Raw genomic sequence first — 21,367 nt, 5'->3', positions numbered from 1 at the left:
TTTTTATGTTTATATTCATATTATTGATTACATAGGCAAATGATCAATAAAATTTATAAAAGGACAGCCACAAAATACAATGAATACAAAATAATGAACTCAGTACACATTTATTGGATCGAATATCAATATTTAAAAAGATAAAAAAAAGCATGTCTGCCAAGTCAATAAAAGTATTATAAAAATGTGGCATATGTCATGTCCAAATCGATATACAATAAAAATATAGAATATATCGACATGTATTGGTCATTCTATGACCAAAACTAACACTATATGATCCTAAACTTATGGCGGATCATCAAAATCAAGCTTCTTCGATGTAGTACGCGGCTCTGTGGATGGCTGCAAAACTACAATTCAAAAGCCAAGTTAGAATTCTTTTATAGAAAATAGTTCACAATTAACAACATAACTATGCATTTAACTATAATTCCTTTGCAATTGAAATGTAGATTACCTCATTGGCTGATCTAGGAGCTAATGTCTTTTCTCTCCTCTCCTTGTCACTCTTAGGAGTTTTCTTGAAGACATACTTAAAAGGATCCACGTTATGGTCGTACCGTGAAGGGGTCTATTGTAGATTAAATGTACAATTAATACAATGTACTGACATAAATATATCAAAAACACTTAAAAGCTATAATATATAGAACATTGACGTACCTGTCCCTGAGATGCTTCTCCAATGGACTGAGGATGGCTCACCATCGATGAAGCAACTGTCGCTATTACCTATACAAAAAATGATCAAAGATTAAATACAATTAATATAATGATAAGTATTGTAGATTAAAAATAATTAATGTAATATATCAAACAAAAGTGTACCGGATCCTGAGATACTTCTTTAGTGCACGGAGGAGGGCTTGCCATTGATGAAACAACTATGGATATTTCATGTATGAAAAAATTATAAGATTATAATTTATCACAAGTTCACATGTACACGTGCATATAATCATGAAATAAAAAAAATAAAGTAGAGATACATACCTCCACCCTCTCTTGATCCACAAGCGAATCAGGTGCATTCAACAAATCCACATAGCGCAATGGCCGTTGTACATGTAAAATAGACAAAAAAACACTAATCAATCTACAAACCCTAACTAAGACTTTATTTCAACATTTTTAAACAATTGTACAACTAAAAATGTGTTCAATTAAACCTTCTTCCCATGTTTTGGCATCTTTGAGGAATTCTCTTTCTTAGGATGAGGCCTAGATGTAGAGGGGTTACCCTAAAAAAACAAAATTAACATGAGATATTAGTACAAATAATATATTAAACATAATTTAAAAATCTAGTATAAAATGACTTGCATATTCCATCAAAACAATACATAAAAAGGGTTGTACAAAATATGATACCGTATAGCTTTGTAGGCCAAAATCGATCGCTAAGAGCGTGATGCCATCAATCTGGGACATTTGGTCCCTTGTCAACACCTACAAACCAAAAATTGGACCAAGCATTAAAGATCTAGTTAGTATATCTTGTAATATTTTTGAATTCAAAGTGTACTATTCTATTTTAACATGTTACAAAATTTATACCTCAGGCATTGAAGTTGCAGTTGTAGTAACTGGGGGAGGAGTATGGGATATTGCTGCTGCATCTTGAAATGCATATTATTTGTCTCAATTTAAATCGATCTATAAATGAAAATTCATTTATGTAATTACAAATTTAAAGTGACTGATAAATAAAATGTTATGAATTTAAATCAACACACCTCTGTCCGTCGTTGATGGGCAAACACCATGTCCATCAACTCATCTGTCAATGCGAAATCCTCAACCGTGTGGGCTTGACATCTACTCCCGCAAATCGTGCATGGATGAGCTGTGGATCCATCTGCACTGGCCACATCATCTATCCCCGAGCAACTGACACACATATGCTGAATGGGCTCTCTGTCGCCACTTGGAGAAACTAATGGCTCATCATCCAGTACAATAGGGTGTGCTAATGACGTCCCATGCTGAATGATGGCACTAGTCAATGTTGTGGCTACTTGAAGAGTTTGTAGCTCCATTGACTCTTTTAGCTCTACTGGGACAGCCTGATGCACCTTGGGTTTGGGTGCTAGGGGGCGATGATTCTCAAGGGCTACTCGTCTACGGGCTCCTGGTCTATCTTGGGCAGAGCCACCACTTCTACCATGGAACTCTCTCATGTCAAAATAATTTGGCCACACATTGAGCACAAACTCATAGTATACTTTTCTCAAAAAATACAGTGGCACCTCATAATTATTACACGGTGGATCATCAAAGACCATCCACCACCTCTGCCAAAAAAGATTCTTCATCTGCACATTGGTACACCAATGTATGAGAAACCTCTTTGCATTAAGAGGTAACAACTAATTAGTTTTAGGATCAATAAAAAGGGCACATATTTGTTGTTTACTAATATTTTTGGTTTTGACTCTCTCGTATGATAACCCATCAACATAGCATTGACGACACCTATCCCTAAAGTTTCCCTATTTTGTAATTTGTGTGGAAACAAATATGACACCATTAGCTAATGTTTCTAGGCTAGTGGCGAGGGATTTATGATGCTCAAGTTCGGATGTTTTCAATTTATCAATTAGTCTATTGATTTTAGATGTATTTTGCCCTAATTGATTAATTAATTGCTCTTGTGTTTCAGGTGTGCGGTCAAAAGGAGGAATTGGGGGTGTATCCTTTGGGTTTTCAGGAGGTGCATTTTGTTTTTTCTGGTTGTGGGTTATCAGAATCCGGTTTTTGAAACAAAAAATGAAAAAAACCTTATAAAAATTAATGAAATTAAATTTAAAACATAAAACAAATTGAACAAATGGGAAAGAAAGACAAAAATTAACAAAAATTAACCTTGATCCATAGTGTTTGGAGGAGAAATGAGGCACCCCGTGTGCGGTTTGGCGGAGAAAATGGGGAAAAAATGTGACTGTCACAAGAAAATAACACCCAGTTTTTTTAATTTTTTTTTTTTTGACAGACAGCGCGTACGTGGTTCTTTAGGGTTCATTAGTGCGTACGTGTTCATTTTCCTATAAGTAATGCATGCGCGCTTCGGGAACAACGGACCTGAGCGCGTACGCGGTGATTTCGAATTTATAACCACGTACATGTTGCTTTTTTTTCCATGTTTTTTTTGGGTGGTGTCCACTTTTTTTACCACCATCTTTGTGCACTTACTCCACACGTGTACTTTTTTCTCTCTAAACTACTCACAACCTCTTTTTCTTGTTGGATACTAGACATAGCTCCTTCTTAGCCTCTATTAACTATCGATGCAACTACCTATAGTATTTTTTTCCCACAATCCTCTTCTTATTAATTACTCATTCCCTGAGATCATGAGATCTTGTCCTAGCATGATATTAACGACTTTTTAAACCCCCAATATGAATCTTCTTCCTTTCTCTATGCTTGTTGGCTATCCTCACCTCAACTTCCCGCTAGCTAGTTCCTATCTTCCTACATGTTCCTTGTTGAGCCTCACATCTATGCATGCACTTTCTTGGATGTTTTCCTAACTCATGGGTGTTCAATTCTCTTACCATTTGCACTAATTCTACATTAATGTTTTGTGTTCCAAAATCTCTCCTTAGATTAGGTGTAATCACTCTTTTGCACACACTAGACCTTCATAACTGCTAAAAGAATAAGAACCACCTGTCAATGGCTTCTTTAAGCTCACTCATACTGTTCTCTAAGTTTAATTGTCCTTGTGCATCCATTTCTTCCTTCTATTTGTCTTAGGCATTGAACAACATTCCTTCATTTTACGCAACAAAATACGTTTCCATATCCCTGACCATTGTCACTTGCTCCTTCCATAGCTTCTTCATTCTGTCATTGTGGTTATTTTTCTACCAAAGTGAGAAGGTGTTGGAATCAAAATCGTTATAAGTCTTTAAAATCATCGTTCTGGCCATAATTTTATCCTTATTCGGGTGTTTTTCAACCGATCTAAAAGCAATGACAGAATGTTTTCTTTTAATGTTTTCATGCATTTGCTGCCGCTGAGGTTTGTTTTCTTTAAATGTTTCCATACATTTCCTGCCGATGAGGTTAGTTGACCCTTCAAATCCTTATTCAATAATTTTCTGCCGATCAAACGACAATGAAATCAGGAATGTTTTCATGCATTTTCTAAAATCTATAAATTAAGACACGCTACGTTATAGTTTTTCAGGATTGCTATCTGCGATGGCTTTTTTGTTTGTGATGATGTTGCTCTGCACATTGGGGTCTGCAGAGCCTGATAAGAAGGCATGTCTTTACTGTTATTTTTCTTAAACAAGAGCACACAGTTTAATTTACTCTGAAGTATTTCAATAGTGTTTACTGACTGAACAATATTTCATGTGTCAAATTAGCTCTATGTAGTCTACATGGGCTCTAATCCGTCAAAAAGTGACGTGAATTCCCTCAAAGCAACTTCTTCTGTGTACCTTGGAATGCTTAAATCTGTACATGGAAGGTTACTACTATATGTTAACTTTCATGTCTAACAAATTAAGCTAACAATCACGAGTTTGGAATGATTTTATATTAATAGATCATCGTAAAATTGCTACAGCTACGAGGAAGCAAAGAAGTCTTTGAGGGTTAGTTATGGGAAGAGCTTTCGTGGGTTTGCAGCAATGCTTTCTCCGTCCTATGTCCAAAGACTATCAGGTAAAACTACTTTCAAAATATATTGAAAGAAAAGGTGTATATATATTCTTTACGGAGTTTTTATATAGATTTACTTGTTGTTGAAGTATAGATATGCATGGCGTGGTTTCGGTGTTTGAGAGCAAGAATCTGCAACCCTTGACTACTAGATCGTGGGATTTCATCGGTTTCCCTGCATCTGCTCAAACAAATCATTTGGATTATCAGAGCGACATCATCATTGGTCTTGTGGACTCAGGTAAATTTGTCAAGAGAATAGTGTTTAAGCTTATAATGTTCTTAATCAACTTAAAATGCTGGATTTTGTGGTGAGATCTTAAACTTTGGAAGCCAATAAAAATATGTAATTCATACTACAAAATTGATACATCGTAAACAAAAATATAAGAATTTATTCTTTCTGATTTTTTTTTTCAATTCATCTTTTCACCATGTTGTCATGTTAGGGACTAATTTTGTAATTAGATGAAAATAAAGTTCTTAACAAGACTATCCAAATCTTTGTGATTTTTTTTCAAGTAATTAGAAACACACTGCAAGATAGTGATTAATGTCATAAGGATTTAGTCATTAGTTTTTACATCTGTGTTATGTTGTAGGAATATGGCCAGAATCAGAGAGTTTTATAGACAAGGGAATAGGTCCTATTCCTTCCAAATGGAGGGGTGGCTGCAACACAACATCAGGTTTTCCTGCTTGCAATAGGTTAGACTCATTCCTACTGATATTATTGATATATTGCATAAAGTTCTTGTGTACTTATGCATGAAATCTTAATAGACTGCACCCAAAGAAAAACATATACAATTGGAGCCAAAAATTTTAGGAAAATTAAATTACACTATGTATATGATTTTATTTGCAGGAAACTTGTAGGAGCAAAGTTCTATCGTAGTTCCCTCAGAGAACTACCTACAGGGGAATACCTTTCTCCAAGAGATTCAGCAGGCCATGGAACACACACCTCCTCTACAGCTGCTGGGAATTTTATAAAAAATGCAAGTCTTTATGGTATTGCTCAAGGGGAAAGTCGAGGTGGAGTCCCTGGTGCAAGGGTTGCAATGTACAAGGCTTGTTGGTCTTACAGGTGTAATGATGCAGATATTCTTGCAGCCATTGATGATGCCATATATGATGGTGTGGACATTCTTTCTGTGTCAATTGGATTTATTTTTCCTCGGCCCTACTTTCAAGATAGCATTGCCATTGGAGCATTTCATGCAATGAAGAGGGGAATTCTCTTAGCAAATTCTGCTGGAAATTCTGGACCTGATATACCATCTGTTATAAATAATGCTCCTTGGTCTCTAACTGTGGCAGCAAGTAGCATCGATCGCAAGATGAAGACTCAAATTCTTTTAGGAAACAAGATTTCGATTATGGTAAAATTTTGAAATAATATTTTAAGAATAAAATTTTCTATTTTGAAATTAATTTCTTTTAACAATTGAATCTGTGACCTAACAACTAAAAAATTATAGAAAAAAAAAATCCTTTTTAACTTTTTTGGTCACAAAAGAATTAACTTTCAGAGCTTTAATTTGAATAAAACTCTACAGGGGATTGCTATAAACACGTACACGATGGAGAAACAATGGTATCCTTTAGTATATGGAGGGGACGTTGCTAATGTTTCTGGGGGCTTCACTTCAGCTAACTCTAGGTAACAAACAAAACGCAAAGGAGTAGTGGAATTCAAAAAACTTGCTATGTTTATAATACGAGTTATTTATTCAATGTTCTTATTATTCCTACGATTTTTCAGTTATTGTCAATACAGTTCTCTGGATCACAAGAAAGTGAAAGGAAAGATTGTCATTTGCAATACAGATTATTTGGATTCTCCAGATCATTCAGTTTATCTTGCTGATGGTGTGGGTGCTATTTTAATTAGTGATGCAAGTCCTAATGAGGCTTCAACATTTTTAAACCCCGCATCATCGATAACTAGTAAACAGGCAAAAATTGTGCTGTCTTACGTAAATTCAACGAGGTAAAGTTTTATAATGAGAATGAAAATGAATAGGTTGAGATCCATGGAAAAAATTTCTAACATTTTACTACTTATATTTGTAATCCATCAGGTCTCCAGTTGCAAAAATTAAAAAAACTGCTAATTCCAATGGAGTTGCACCAATTGTGGCTTCATTCTCATCGCGGGGTTACAATCCATTCACATTGGATATTCTCAAGGTATTCATTTTTTATTCATAATATTAGATTATATTATAAACAAAATTAAATCAATGCTCTGTAATTGCCAATTGGTTGGAAGCTTAATTATAAGACATATCTGTTCCATGGAATATAACATCACTGCACATCAGCCGGACATCACTGCACCAGGTTTGGAAATCCTAGCATCTTTCATACCAAATATTTCAATTTCTGGCTGGCCAGAAGACAAAAGGCGTTCCAACTTCAACATAATGTCAGGTACATCCATGTCATGCCCTCATGCTGCAGGAGTTGCAGGGTTTGTTAAGTCTTATCATCAGGATTGGTCCCCTGCTGCTATAAAATCAGCTCTCATGACTACAGGTAATTGCTCATTTGAGTATGTCTCTTGTGAATCAAGAATCTGATGAAAATTTCACGTAAAACCCAATAACTAGTTTTGTCAAAACCAAAATCCATAACATTTTAACTTGTGATGCAGCATTTGAATTGGATTCAAATTTGCCAGGGAATAGGGATGCAGAATTTGGTTATGGGGCTGGGCAGATCAATCCAATGAAGGCAATCGATCCAGGGCTTGTTTATGATGCAGGTGTAAATGATTACATGAAAATGCTTTGTATGGATGAAGCATACAATGATACCACTTTGCGTTTGGTGACAGGAGACTATAGCAGCTGTGCTAATATAACAAAAGTTAAAAATGGAGCACGAGAGCTAAACTACCCTTCAATAATGGTTTTTACTGCTCCAGGAAGATCATTTCAAGCTGAATTCCTGAGAACTGTTACAAATGTAGGAGTTGCAAAAAGTACGTACAGGGCTATTGTTACTTCACATTCTGGAATCAAAGTGATGGTTGAACCAAACATATTATCATTTTCATCGCTAAACCAAAAATTATCATATGTTGTTACAGTTAAAGGTGGATCTCTAGTTAACAACACATTGCTTTCAGGTGCCTTATCATGGAGCTATGCAAAATACACTGTGAGAAGCCCAATAAGTGTTTTTGCTAACTCAATGTAGCTTGTGATTTGAAGTCCAATACTTCATATTAATAAATCAATACATTGTGTGGGAACACAAATATCTAGCTATATTTTGTTATTCAAATTTGTTTGGAAGACATCGACATACATGATTAGATAAGATCAGCATATAAAAGTTCTAATAGAAAAAGAATATGAGTTTTAAAGAGATGAATTAAATATTTCCAATTTAGTTTAGTATGGATTCTATAATTGTGATTTTATGATTATTTGTGATATTATTTTATAAATGACAATATAGATATTTATTTATAAAAAAATATCAAAGATGCTAACAATAATTAAATGCAAACAAACTGGGCATCTTTTGAGATTTTTGCAAACAAACTGGGCATCTTTGTCAAGCACAACTTTATTCCTTTTGAGTACACTCATCTAACACTTAGAGTGTGTTTACTTCTTAATCTCAATAACCCCCTTCCAGACTCTTTGCCTATATCTTCAAAATGGGGTTCATGGAACCAAAAAGTAGTCATACAAGATGCTTCCACAGTGGATAAGTTTGCTGACCTTCTGGGTCATTACAACACCCAATGCCAAGGTCCTAATCAACTTGTTATCAACATTTGCAGTGATCACGTTTCTGACCCGCTTATGTGTGTTGCATCTCACCCTCTAAGCTCCATCCATCAAACTAAGCTATTCCCAGAACAAGAGGTTCCCCTCCCCCGAGAGGTTGATTTCAATGTCTTGCACAACCTAGAGATGCAAGAGAAGTTATTCCAAGTCTTCTCCTCTATTAGAACCTGGTTAACTTTGCAGTTTTTCCTTCAGACTTCCACCACTCCCAATCTGTTAACTTATTCCTTGGTGGAACCATCCCCCCCCAGCATTGCTTCTTATTGCTTTAATTAAGTTGAATCCAGGAAAGAACTAAGGGGATCCCCCCTTGTTCCATCTGCCCTTCAGGGCCAGTTAGTCTTTTGTCCCACACAAAAAATCTTGATTCAGTTTTAGATGGAACAAATGATGGATCTCCCTTATTAGAAAAGGATACATTACAATGGTCCAGTTAACAATTTTCAGATTTGTACTTGCCTGGAAGTCCCTATGCCTTCCCTTTCCTTATCTTCTCATCGGGAGAATCAATTGTATGAAGAAGGGTTAGAAATTATGGCCAATGAAATGCTATTTTCAGTTGCCTCAAAGATGTTTGACGAAATAGCAGAGGTAGAATTAGCAGTGGGGAACACGGTTGCCAGCTCATTGTACCAACAATCAATAGAAGAAGAGTTACAATTAGATGGGCACATGATTATACCTAGATCTCTCCAACACATCTCGTCATAGTCAGTGATCCTAGAGGAACCATCACAAGCAAAGCAAGATACTTTATAACTCCTTTGACACCAAAGGGCAGCTTGCACACTTCTTCTCATTTGATTACTAAATCAGGTGTGCAAGATTGTGAAAAGTTCGACTTCTAACAAAATTTGTCCATCTTGTGGACACCATCACTGAGCAACATTGATAAGAAAGTTTCAAAGCCTAGAGGCAGGAAACCTAAAAGTGCTAAAACAAAAGAAGAAATAGAAGCTGGCACACAATCTACTTTGGATGATAAATTTTCATCTGCAAAGAGAACAACGAGGAGAACCATATGTTCTCCTCGCCATCAATGAGAATTGAATATCTTGGAATGTCAAAGGTATAAATGCCCCTGAGAAAAGGCAAAGAATCAAGCCGCAAATTGATTCTTCGCAGGCAGATGTTGTGATACTTCAAGAAACCAAATTGTCTCAAGATAATTTTCATATCTTTATTAAAATATGGCCACTCTGGAAGTCAACCCACGCTCAGGGAATAGGGGCATTAGGAGGACTCATTGTTCTATGGAACACAAAACTACACAACTACAAGTTATTATGCAAGACAACAATTGGCAAATGTTTAAAGTGCGGCATTTTGAACTCACCTTCTATTTATTTAATGTTTATGGACCAACTTAGACACAAGACAAAAAATCTACATGGATAGCTTTGACTGATGCAATACAATAATTTTCAAAACACAACATTATTTTAGGAGGGGATTTCAATGCAATAACATCAATATCAGAAAAGAAAGGTGGAATTTGTCCTCCCATCAAAACCATGGATGACTTAAATTCTTTTATAAATGACAATTCCTTGCTAGATATTCACCCAACCAATGGCAAGTTTACATGGATGAACAGAAGAGCAGGGTTTCTACAAATAGCAGAAAGATTGGATAGGGACCTTGTTTCACACTGCTAGAAGCTACAGGACTACAATATTCAATCAGAAATACTATCATATCCGACCTCCGATCATTTCCCCATAGCTCTTAACATTACATCTTCAACTTCGCTTTCAACCCATAAATATAGACCATCATTCAAGTTTGAAAGGATGTGGTTTCGTCACCCTCAATTCCTTGCATTAGTGAGACAATGGTAGGTCAATTCACCATTTTGCATAGGTACAAAAATGTTTCGATTTTATAAAAAGATGTAGTATGTGAAAGCTCAATTAAAAATATGGAACAAACGTCCATCTTTAAAAATATTTTTACTCAAAAGAAATTGGTGGAGAAAGACCTTACAGATATAAATGATCTCATCATAAGCAATTGTTTGGACCCAACTACTTTTCAAAAACAAAATCAACTATAGGAAGAATGGGAAGAGTTGTGCAAAAGGGAAGAAGAATATTGGCAGCAAAAATCTCGAGAGATGTGGCTCAAAGCAGGGGATAAGAACACAAAAAAAATTCATATGTCAGCAAAGCAAAGAAGAGAAACAACCTCAATTTTCTCTATCAACAACTCTTTATCAAGTCAAGGTATTTCAGATGCACAAGGTATTCAAGATGAGGGAGTGAGTTTCTTTAAAAAACTCCTTGCTCCTCCCCCCTCTCCCCTCCCCTGAGAGCCTCAGGATCAAGAATTTCTACAAGCCATTCCTTCACTAATTACTAAACAAGATAATCAAGCTCTTCTTGCACCCTTCACTATCATGGAAATTTAGAAAGTAGTATTCTCCTTGTCGCCAGACAAGGCCCTCGGCCCAAATGGGTTCACTACCCTCTTTTTTCAGAAATGTTGGGATGTTGTTAACTTTGATCTCTTGGCTGCACTAGAAGAATTAAGAAAGAGTGCTTTTGTTCTTAAAATCTTTAATGCCATCAATATTGCTATCATTCCCAAGATTAAGGACCCAAAAAATTTTGCTGATTTTTGTCCCATCTCCTTGTGTAACTCGATCTATAAGATTCTTTCCATATGTATTTACCTGAGGCTCCAACCCCTTATTAGCAAAATCATTTCCTCAGAACAAGGTGGATTTGTTCTAGGTAGAGAGACCATGGAAGGAGCTCTATTAGCTCATGAATTCTTGCACTCCGTAAACATGAATTAGTCACCAACCTTCATATCCAAACTTGACATGATGAAAGCTTATGACAAACTTAATTGGTCCTTCCTTCTCAATGTTCTTAACAAGTTTTGCTTTGCTAATAAGTGGTGTAAATGGATTAAGGCATGTATAACAAGTGCATACTTTCCAATCATCATCAATGGTGTCCCTGTTGGTTACTTTCCAACTTCACAAGGAGTTAGACAAGGTGACCCATTGTCCCCATTTTTATTTATAATAATGGCAGAGGCTTTCAGCAAGACAATCAAACTCAGGCATGAGCAAGGCTTATGGTTGGGTTCTCACATTGAGGGTACTTCTTTATATGTCACGCAATCCCTATTTGCTGATGACACTCTTCTCTTTGGAAAATCAAATTTACAAGAAGCCAAACAAGTTGAAAAAATCTTAGATTTGTATACAGTTGCTTTGGGGCAAAATTCAATCCGTAAAAATAAAAACTTTTTTTATTTAATACTAATGAAGTTATCTCAAGGAAAATTGTGAACATCCTGGGCTTTACACTAGAAGAGCTCCCATCCACCTACTTAGGTATCCCCTTTTTTGTGGGGTCCAACAAAGAAAATAATTGGAAAATGATAATTGATAGAATAAAAAGTAGAACTTCAGCCTAGAAAGCTAGATGGTTGTCATTGTTGGGAAGAATTTTGCTTATCAAAACAGTCCTAGCAGCTATCTTGAATTACTACATTTCAGTCCTCAAAGCTCCTAGCTCAGTGATTCAGAAAATTGAAAAAATCATTAGATAATTTCTTTGGAAAGGTAACTTGACAGGTGAGAAAAAGCTACCACTGATCTCGCTGAAAGAGATGGCATCTAGTAAAGAGATAGGTGGAGTCGGTCTGCATGACTTAACAAAAAGAAACAAAGCCTTTGGTGGGAAACTTATTTGGCATATGTACACCAAACCTGATTCAAAATGGTGCAAAATCATGCAAGAAAAATACTTGGATTCCAATAATCCAATTAGGATTATCACAATATCAGACCCTCCCAAAGGCTCAACAATTTATGGAATTTTATGATCTCTTCTAGAGATGTGGTTACTAAATATGTCTCTTGGGAAATCCACAATGGCGAAAGTGTTCATTTATGGGATGACTTGTGGAATGGACTACCACCGCTAAACCAAATGGATGACCTTGATGATGCAAGACAGATTGTCACTAACTTTTGGGGGTCCAAAGTTATTGATTATGTTTGTGAAGTAGAACTTAGTTTAGGGAAAGCCAGATGGAAGGACCCATGGGGACTTCCTATACCAGATGCACAAAAGGATTCTATACAAAAGATTTTCTCAGAGAGAAATATTTTCATATCAAAGGGCTAAGACAAACTAATATGGGCTGCTTCAAAAGATGGGAATTACGCAATCAAAGTAGGTTATTAGGCCTTTCAGCAATTGGAAAATCAAATGATGAAAAACAGAGTCTTTTCATTCTGCTAGAATAATTCAGTTTTAACAAAAGCAAGTTGTTTTGCATGGCTAGAATTAAGAAAAAGGATACTAACAAGTGATAAGATGGAGAAACTACAGATTGCTCATTCTTTCCGGTGTGTCCTATGTGATAAAGAAAACAAAATAGTTGATCACCTTTTTCTTAACTGCCCCTTCTCTCAAGAGTGTTGGTTCTTCATCATGAATAATCTAAATCTGACAATGTCACTCCCTAACTCATTATGGGATATATTTCAATCTTGGCCTACTCTTTTCTCTTCCTCGATGTTTGCGGGTATTTGGAAGTTCACTCCAACTATAGTAATTTGGTCAATCTGGGGGGGAAGAAATAAACGGATATTCAAGAAAATTGTTACCCCCTTGCATAAAGTTTTGGAGACAATAGAAAAATCTATATCAGAGCTGGTTAATGCCAACATTCAAAACATTAGAGGTCAATATCATTATTCCTCTTGGGATGATTCCATAAAAAGAGTTTGGAATGGGCTGAACATCCCTTCTTATTTTGCTACATATAATCAAACTCCTCAAGCATTTGATAGAAAAAGCATCAAATAGAATCCCCCAGTTGTTGATTATGTGAAGCTTAATTTTGATGGATCCTCCAGAGGCAATCCGAGGGAGTCAGGTGTGGGAATTTGTATTAGAGATTACTTGGGCGATTTGAAGGCTTTCAAGTCTACAGTTGTCCCACCAGGCTCAAATAATATAGTAGAAGCCCAAGCCCTCCTTACTGGATTAACAATAGAAAAAAGGTTGGGTTTTAAAAAATTGCATATTGAAGGACATTCAACTATTATAATTAATGAGTTCATTAATCGACAATCATCTAATTCGAAGATTGCTTACATCTTCAAGAAAATCTGGTCACTTCTCGATCAATTCATCGAATGTTTCATCTCTCACACATACAGAGAAGGCAATGTACTAGCAGACCTCCTAGCAAATATGGGATGTGATAAGATAAATGTGGATTCTTCTAATTCAAATTGCAATTTAGCAGACTTTCTAGTATTAGAAGAAACCATGCACAAAGAAAAGGTTAATATATGTGACGTGATTTAAAAATGGATTTAAATTGGCAGCCGAGCTTATAAATTGGGGGGATTCGTGTGAAGTCAAATTTATTAATAGGAGCAATGATGTAATTTAATCTCTCATCATCACTAAGTGCTATCTATAATTAACCTTGATTTGAAATGTGAATCTTTATCTAATATTGTAAAGGTTGTTTATTTCCCACCTGCGAGCGCTCACTCTATAGTTATGGCTGTACATGTGTACTATAGGCTGAATATCTCTCCATTCACATGTTTTAAGTCATAGACTTGTGGCAGGATATTAGCATCAGTTTTGGCTGTGCTCATTATAACACACATGTGACATGATTTATCACAAACTATGTTTGTTTTCTTAGTTCAAATGTCGTCAGCTTCATCATTCTCTTAGGTACAAATTCGTAGACATGTGGAGGATCCTCGGTATACTCACCATCATCCATTTAACACGATTAACAAGGCTCGGTACCTACACTTGTATCAACATTATTGCAAGAAACAATGAAAGCCTTTTGAAGTTTTTTGCAATCACAATTTAAGAAAAGGCAGCATTTCCCAAGCTATCAAGAAGGGGCAATTCTGGGCATTAAGAAATTACCAAAAGGATTAAAACAGAGTATAAAGGGGATAGCTGAATGAACCCATATCGCTCTCAATTCATCGAGAAGCTTCACCTCAGAAAGTGCAAGTGCAATATGGATTACAAACCATTAAATTATAGAGTCGAGATCTTAGTGGTGGATTGGGAGCGCCCATTTTCTGGTCACATTACTGATGAAATATTGGGACAGGTATTTCATGTTCAAAATAGCCCTACCAAGAGAAGTGTGAAAAGGATTTTAGGAGAAGAAATACTTTTTCCATAGGCAAGTAGACTTATCTTCCATTCTCAATTGCTGTCAATTTTTTTCTCTAATGCACTGGACCTTCTACAGTCGTTAGAATTATTGGAGATTTTAGTAGACAAAGTGGTTTGAGAGGTTTTTCATCCTGGAAATAAGTTAATATATGTTGTTCAAAAGTATGACTTATGGGAGGGGGAAGCTGAAATAGGAGGACCGTTTCCTAGGTTTTTACTCCAGAAAGAGCATGCGTATATTGCGCTATATGATAGCATAAAAAACTCTCTGGAATTGCAGAATTTTAGGTTTCTCCAAATGACACTAGATAGATACCATAGAACCTATGGGCGTGACCTAGTTGACACCACCAGGAAAAAAGTTAATGTCCTATTAATGTTGCTAAGTAATGAAGGGTCTAGAGTAGCAGTTCGGCCTCAACAACAAAATATCCCTAATCTTAACGTCATGTCGAGAATGGGGGACCCTCAACTTGGCCAAGAAGATTTATGGGTCAGAGACTCGCTTGCAGAAGGGGTTCCAAAGTTATAAGATGTGCACCTTATGGTTCCAGTTGACATGGAAGAATAATTGAATTCCACTCTGTCTTTTTTAGTTTTGCTTTTTGTAATCATGCCCCCAATTTTTCTTCATGAATTAAACAAATGACAAAGGATTTGGGTATTAATCTCCTACGCAGGATTCAGTCCTTTCAGTGGGGGATGAAGGAGGTGATTATCAGAGGGAGTCGTACAAGATTATCTATTTATCAATGCTAAGGAGGAATAGAAGTTTTTCCACATGGCCCACCGACTCTTTTCCTGCGCAGTTACAAAGCTCACTTCTTCAGACACATCAAGCAAATTTTGATGGGATTTTGATTGTCGACTACATCGTGACCCACCTTTGGTCATGTCTTTCGGGCCTCCACACCAATTAGTTTTCTATTTTTGATTTCGCATATCAACTTCCTACGAGCTTTGGTCTTTAGTACTGGGGTTTTGTGTTGGCCTCCAACTAGTAGAAATCATTGCTAAAAACTACCCCATATTTGTATAATCATTTGAGATTTGTATCTGCTACAACCAGAGGTTTTCTTGTTGGCTCTTTCCTCTTGGTATGCTTTATGAAAAAACTAGTATTTTGATATCTTATATTAATATATTCGTGGCTTGCCACCTTTCCCTTAAAAACAATTAAAAATTAAATGCAATTGAATTTATTATTTTTAAGAATATTTGATTATATAAAGAAATTTGCATGAAAATATTGTGTATTTATTATGTTTTTTTAATTTAAATTATAGATTATTGTTTGTATACTTTTATTTTCATATAATGAAATTTTATATATTGTAAAGATATATATTTAAAGCATGTTGAAAGAAAATACTATTTGATTGCATCACCTTACCCTTCATAATGCAAGCAAAAATCAACTCCGCTATTTATAACATTTGGAAGTAGTTTTTTGCAAGTGTATTCAATATCCAAGATACCAAGGTGTTGTTGTAGGCAACTTTTCACCTAGAATGTTAGCTTCAGATTTTCTATAAGTAAATTAAATCAAACTTCAAACATAACCATATTTAGTGACCTTATTTTATCCAATCTATGAACTTGTGCACTTTTACGTGGTCCTCTTTTGTTGATTTCCTACCTTCTAGTATTTTTCTCCTATTTATGGTGACAAACCTCACCTTCTCCCTAAAATCTCCTCTTTTATTTCTTCTTTCTTCTCTATTTATTCTCTATTGGTGTGAACAAGAGTATTTCCTATCCAATTTTCATATAGTAACTTAAGAACAAGATACTTTATCTAACTATTCATCCATGGGGATGGAGTTTGAGTCCTTCTTGGTCCCCCCTTTTTTCCTTCATCGATGGCCTCAAGCATCCTCCAGGTTGAGCTCCTCTTTCTCTCCTTGGCTCATTCCTCCTTCCCCTTCCCCTCTCTTCCCCCCTCATGTGTCCTTTCTCCCCCCCTCCCTAATAGGTCCAACTAGGGAAGCTAATGTACTGAGAGGGGAGGGGTGAATTAGTACTTCAAAACTTTTCTCCAAAAGAAATCTTACTGATAAACATAAATTATAAACTGCTGATCTCATAATATAAAACTAACACATAATTATAGAAATAACATTCATGCACATTTCACTCCATAACACAAATATTTTGGTTACGCAGAAACTCTTTGTTAGAGTGAAAAACTGCAGTGGGGATGGCACGCACAACTTCACTACTGCAATAATAAAGGTTGCTCGGTTAGAGCTACATGTTTAGCTATTTCTGATAGCTTACCCTGTTAGGAGTAACAAGATCTTTAGATCTACCTTGCTAAAGGATTTTACAACACTTATACAAAATGTTGCACTTGGTTAAAGGCTTTACAATTTATAGACTTTGTTAGAGTTTTTTACCCTGTTAAAGGTTTCTATTACAACTCAAATGATTCAATAAAATCTTTACAAATATCTGCAACTTTACATCTAAAATGTTATAGCAGATTCTATGTGCTCAATGTGAAATTACCTTGCTCATAGCATACCTCGGTAATAGATAAATCAACTCGATAAACCCTTCTGTTTACTCTGTCCCTTGAATTGTTCTCTGAAGACTTTCTCGGTGACCTATGAATATCTCTGTCAGTCATAGCAGTCACAACTCAATGTGTCCTCTTATGATTTTCCTTTTTAACTTCTTCTATCACACATGTCTCTCTCTTTTTGATTCTCAAATCACTCTGTATAAATAGATCTCTAGGATGGTGATCTTGTTCATGCTTTGATCTTATAAACAAGATTCATCGAATGAATAATCATAGAAGTTATTTCATTAGATAAACTTCCTCAAAATCATACAAAATATTGAAGTGCAATTTCCTATGTGATAACGATTCCCTGTTCCTTGATTCTTGTAACACGTTTCCACATATGTGTCCAGGTTCAATGAATCTGGTCACACGATTCTACTCGGTATACCTTCTTTTCTACTTGGTAGACATAGAAAGTTACTCAGTAGACAACTCAGTGTATACTTAACTCTGTGACTCTTTTCTTCTATAACCGACTGCTTTAGTGCTTACCGACTGAATCTTTCGATAGTGTTAACCGACTAAAGTATATAGGATGACTTTGGACATAAAACTAATGACAACTTAGTAAATAAAATAATCTCCCCTTTTGACATTAGTTTGGTATGTTTGACAAAACTCCTTTCAAAGTCATAACTCAAAATCTATATACTTACAAAATTTGACTAGAATGATAGTATATACAATTGTCAATGAATAGTAACATATTCAAATATATACTCCCCTTATCAATATATTGTAATGCTCCTATGATCAATGCTCGGTGTTCTATCTGTGTTCTATGCTCCCCCTGTCAAATTCAACTATACATTCGGATACTCTGTTCTGCTCGGTATACTGTACACTCTTATACTCGGTACATACTCGGTATACTCCCCCTTTTTGACAAACATCAAAACTAGTTACCATTAGGTGGAGGCAACTGGTCAAAAATAGATTTATACTTTGTATTGGCGTCGGTGAGAGCAGTGGAGAGTGCATCTTTGACATTGTCCATTAAGGAATTCTGAGCTGTAATATCAGCTAATAGTGAAATCAAACCATCTAAAGTTCTTCCCTCTTGTTGAGTGGATAAGTGGGTAGCTCGATTGATCTACTCTTGGACTGATGATAAGTGGGGAATAAATAAGGTCTGAAGAGTCATGATATCCATCCTTATTTTGTGCTCTTCATTCTGAAGTTCTAACTATTGAGCCATAAGAGTTTGTAGCTTGGTATAGAAATTCTGAACAGAATTTGGCTCGGTGGTCAATGTATTGGAGAGATTGGTGATCTCTTGTTCAATAACTTCGGTCTTATGCTTGATATCCTTAATAAATAATGAAAATGTACAGAGCTTCTTAAATAAATAAAGAATATGTTTGAGTTGAGGGGACAACTCAGCAATGAGTCTAACAAGCTTGACTTTACCTATGGCAATTGCTTTCTGCATTTCTTGAATCATTTTGGTAGTCAGCTCTTTGTCCTTCAACTTGCTTAGGTATTCTGATGCATCTACTCTTGATGCTTCTAATTTAGTGAGTAGCTCATCCAGTTGCATATGGATGGCAGCATCTTTATTCATGGTAGCTTCAGGTAGCATGTCTGTCAATAATGCTTTAACCTTCTGAAGTACTCGGTTCTTCTTCTGAATAGTCATTTGTCTTTCTTGTTCTGCTTTGGTTACATAGTTCTCCGAATTCAATAAGTGCTTGCCCTTTCAGTTTTGAAATGTCAATGTTTGGCAACACAATAGGTTATGACAGATCTACCTTGAAACTATGCTTCTTCACCTTCTTTTTTTTGGATGATGAGGCTTTCACCAGTTGAACGTGTACAATGGCTTTGGAGGCTTGATCACCATCAGTAGGTTACTCGATAGAGGCAACACTTTTGTCGGTTTCCTTAGCCTCTGATGTGTCCTTCGGTGATTCTTTGCTTGGGGTCTCAATGGCAATAGTTTCAGTGCATGCAGGTGCTTGAGAAGTCTGTTCCCTAGTGGCCTGAGAAGTAGATTCTCCTTTTGTAGACTGTTAACCCTCTTTGCCTTGATCAGTGTCCTAAGGTTTCTCAGTTGAAAATTGCTAAGTTACAAGAGGATAGGACTTGACTTGTTCCAAAACTGATTCACTATATACTAGTTTGGCATAGACATTTCCTTCTATCATCTCTTGTTCTGGTGCCTCAGTGTCCATGACATCCTCATCTTGTTGAATAGTTGAAGCAGGATCTTGCTCGGTAATGTCAACTATTTCAACTTCACCTTGAGTTTCTTCAGTCTGAATTCTGAATATTTCTTGCCATTTTTCTTTTGTTTCCTTTTCGACTTCAAGATAAAGTCCATTCATCATTTTCAAGGCTCTATGCTTGACTTGAAAGTTTGTCTGGTAGTTTTTCAAATGATTTCTAATATCATCTACCGACATGTCTGGAAAGAGATGTACTAAAAATCTTTCTCTTATCTACTTCTCCGAGTCCATAGCATATTTCCATCTGTTGTCAATGTGAGAATATAATGCATTTGGAAGAAAATGACTTACTTCCAATGGAACTACTCAGAATTTAAGAAGTGTACATACAACTGACTCTTCTATTTGTCTCTTTTCTTCTTCTGTCCAGGAGTCATTTTTTACATACCTGAATGACCCAAATCCACCATATTGTTTCAATTTGGCACAAAAGTTGTCAACACTGTGTACATCTTCCTTGGTGCTTTTAACAATCTGAAATTTATTTTTGTCTTCAAACTCTGTGTCACTTGACTCCTTATTCAAAATGAGTCTCTTGGTCGACTTTCTATAAGTTTTTGTAACTTTAGGCAATTCAACCTTTTTTCGTTTCTTACCGGGTGACACTGCAGATGATCTGGTGTTAGGGCGCTTCACTGGAGGAGTCGGTGATACCTTTGGTGTATCCTATTTCTTCCTTTTCAATATTTTGCCCTTTGGCAACTCGGTGCTCCGAGTAATTGCTGCTTCTTGGGCCTCAGATTCTTCCTCAATTGTGAGTTGATCACTCTTTATAGGAGTGGAGGTAGAACCGATCATTTTAGTGGCTTTCCTTGTAGCCTTCGATACAACTATGCTCATTTTTACTTTTTCTTTGACCTCTTCATAGGTACCATACCTAATCTCGGTAGCATGCCTTGGAAGTGACAGAAAGGCATCTATCTGTTGTTGAGAAATATCAAGATCCATCTCATAACCCATGGACGGTAGAGATTGAATTCTAGGATCTACTGCATTAACATAATAGTAGTCGGTGTCTACTTCAAAACATATATCATTGTTATATTTTTCCACTAACTAAGGTGGGATTCTGTACCTGTTATGCATCTTTTCTTGAAATTTGTTGAAGTAGTCATCCATTATCTCATTGAAATTATCACCTAACTGATTGATAAAGTCATTTATTTGATGGGTGATTGGTCGGTGTAACTCCCAAACTATGTTACCGACTGATGGGAAGAATTTTTGAAAATAGAAAAACATGCACACTAAGAGTGACCCAAACTTTAGTGTGTTTGCCGAGTTATTCTTCTTAGGTTTCCTTATAGTGTTCAGATTTTCAAATAGATTTTTCAACAACACTTCACAGAGATCAATTTTCATACCGTTTTTCACAATCTTGTAGGCCAGATCTATAGCTGCACAAGGTACACTATTTTCTCTTGTGGATTGAAAGAAACAATAACCGATGACTCTAATTGCAAACTTTAGCTCTGCATCAGTAACATTATTCAATTTAAGACCTCTGCAATCAGACTCAACTCCGGTTAAGGTTATCAATTCCTTCTGTGAAATCATTTTTTGTGCTTAGACATGGTCGTATATAGGGTATCCAGTGATTATGTGAATGATCTCCTTGGTGATTTTGAACGGTTGCTCCTCTAACCACATAAAGTCATCATGAACTCTGCTCAAAACAAATTTAACCCATTGGGGTTTGAAGACTCGAGGGTAGGTTAGGGCTTCGGTCAATCCCTTGACTTTGATATGCTCATACTTGCTATCCAGGATTCCATCGGTGCATAACTCATCATACATGTCTTTGATCTCGGTATGACCTAGCTCTTCGACACGACACTTAGTGTAGAATCTGACATCTTCAACCAATAGAACCCTATCTGG

At 36.1% G+C, this 21,367-nt stretch overlaps 1 protein-coding gene across 1 annotated transcript; it reads left to right on the top strand.

Moving 5' to 3' along the window:
* Nucleotides 1–4,386: 4,386 nt before the first annotated feature.
* LOC131029196 (subtilisin-like protease SBT4.3) lies at nt 4,387–7,921 on the top strand. The gene is made up of 10 exons (XM_057959591.2): nt 4,387–4,486; nt 4,586–4,683; nt 4,775–4,921; nt 5,283–5,388; nt 5,549–6,065; nt 6,243–6,346; nt 6,449–6,676; nt 6,768–6,876; nt 7,011–7,224; nt 7,343–7,921. The coding sequence occupies exons 1-10, from the start codon at nt 4,398–4,400 to the stop codon at nt 7,888–7,890; spliced, it is 2,160 nt and encodes a 719-aa protein (XP_057815574.2). The 5' UTR covers nt 4,387–4,397; the 3' UTR covers nt 7,891–7,921.
* Nucleotides 7,922–21,367: the final 13,446 nt, after the last annotated feature.

This window comes from Cryptomeria japonica, chromosome 3 (genome assembly GCF_030272615.1).
Source record: "Cryptomeria japonica chromosome 3, Sugi_1.0, whole genome shotgun sequence".
In the NCBI taxonomy this organism is placed as follows: Eukaryota; Viridiplantae; Streptophyta; class Pinopsida; order Cupressales; family Cupressaceae; genus Cryptomeria; species Cryptomeria japonica.
This window is presented reverse-complemented; position numbering and strand designations above follow the sequence as displayed.

Bases quoted from the DNA above. Each gene is read 5' to 3' on its own strand.
- LOC131029196 (XM_057959591.2), top strand. From the start codon at position 4,398: ATGGGCTCTAATCCGTCAAAAAGTGACGTGAATTCCCTCAAAGCAACT. The intron at 5,389-5,548 runs GTTAGACTCATT...TTTTATTTGCAG, and splicing joins GGTTTTCCTGCTTGCAATAG to GAAACTTGTAGGAGCAAAGT. The intron at 7,225-7,342 runs GTAATTGCTCAT...CTTGTGATGCAG, and splicing joins ATCAGCTCTCATGACTACAG to CATTTGAATTGGATTCAAAT.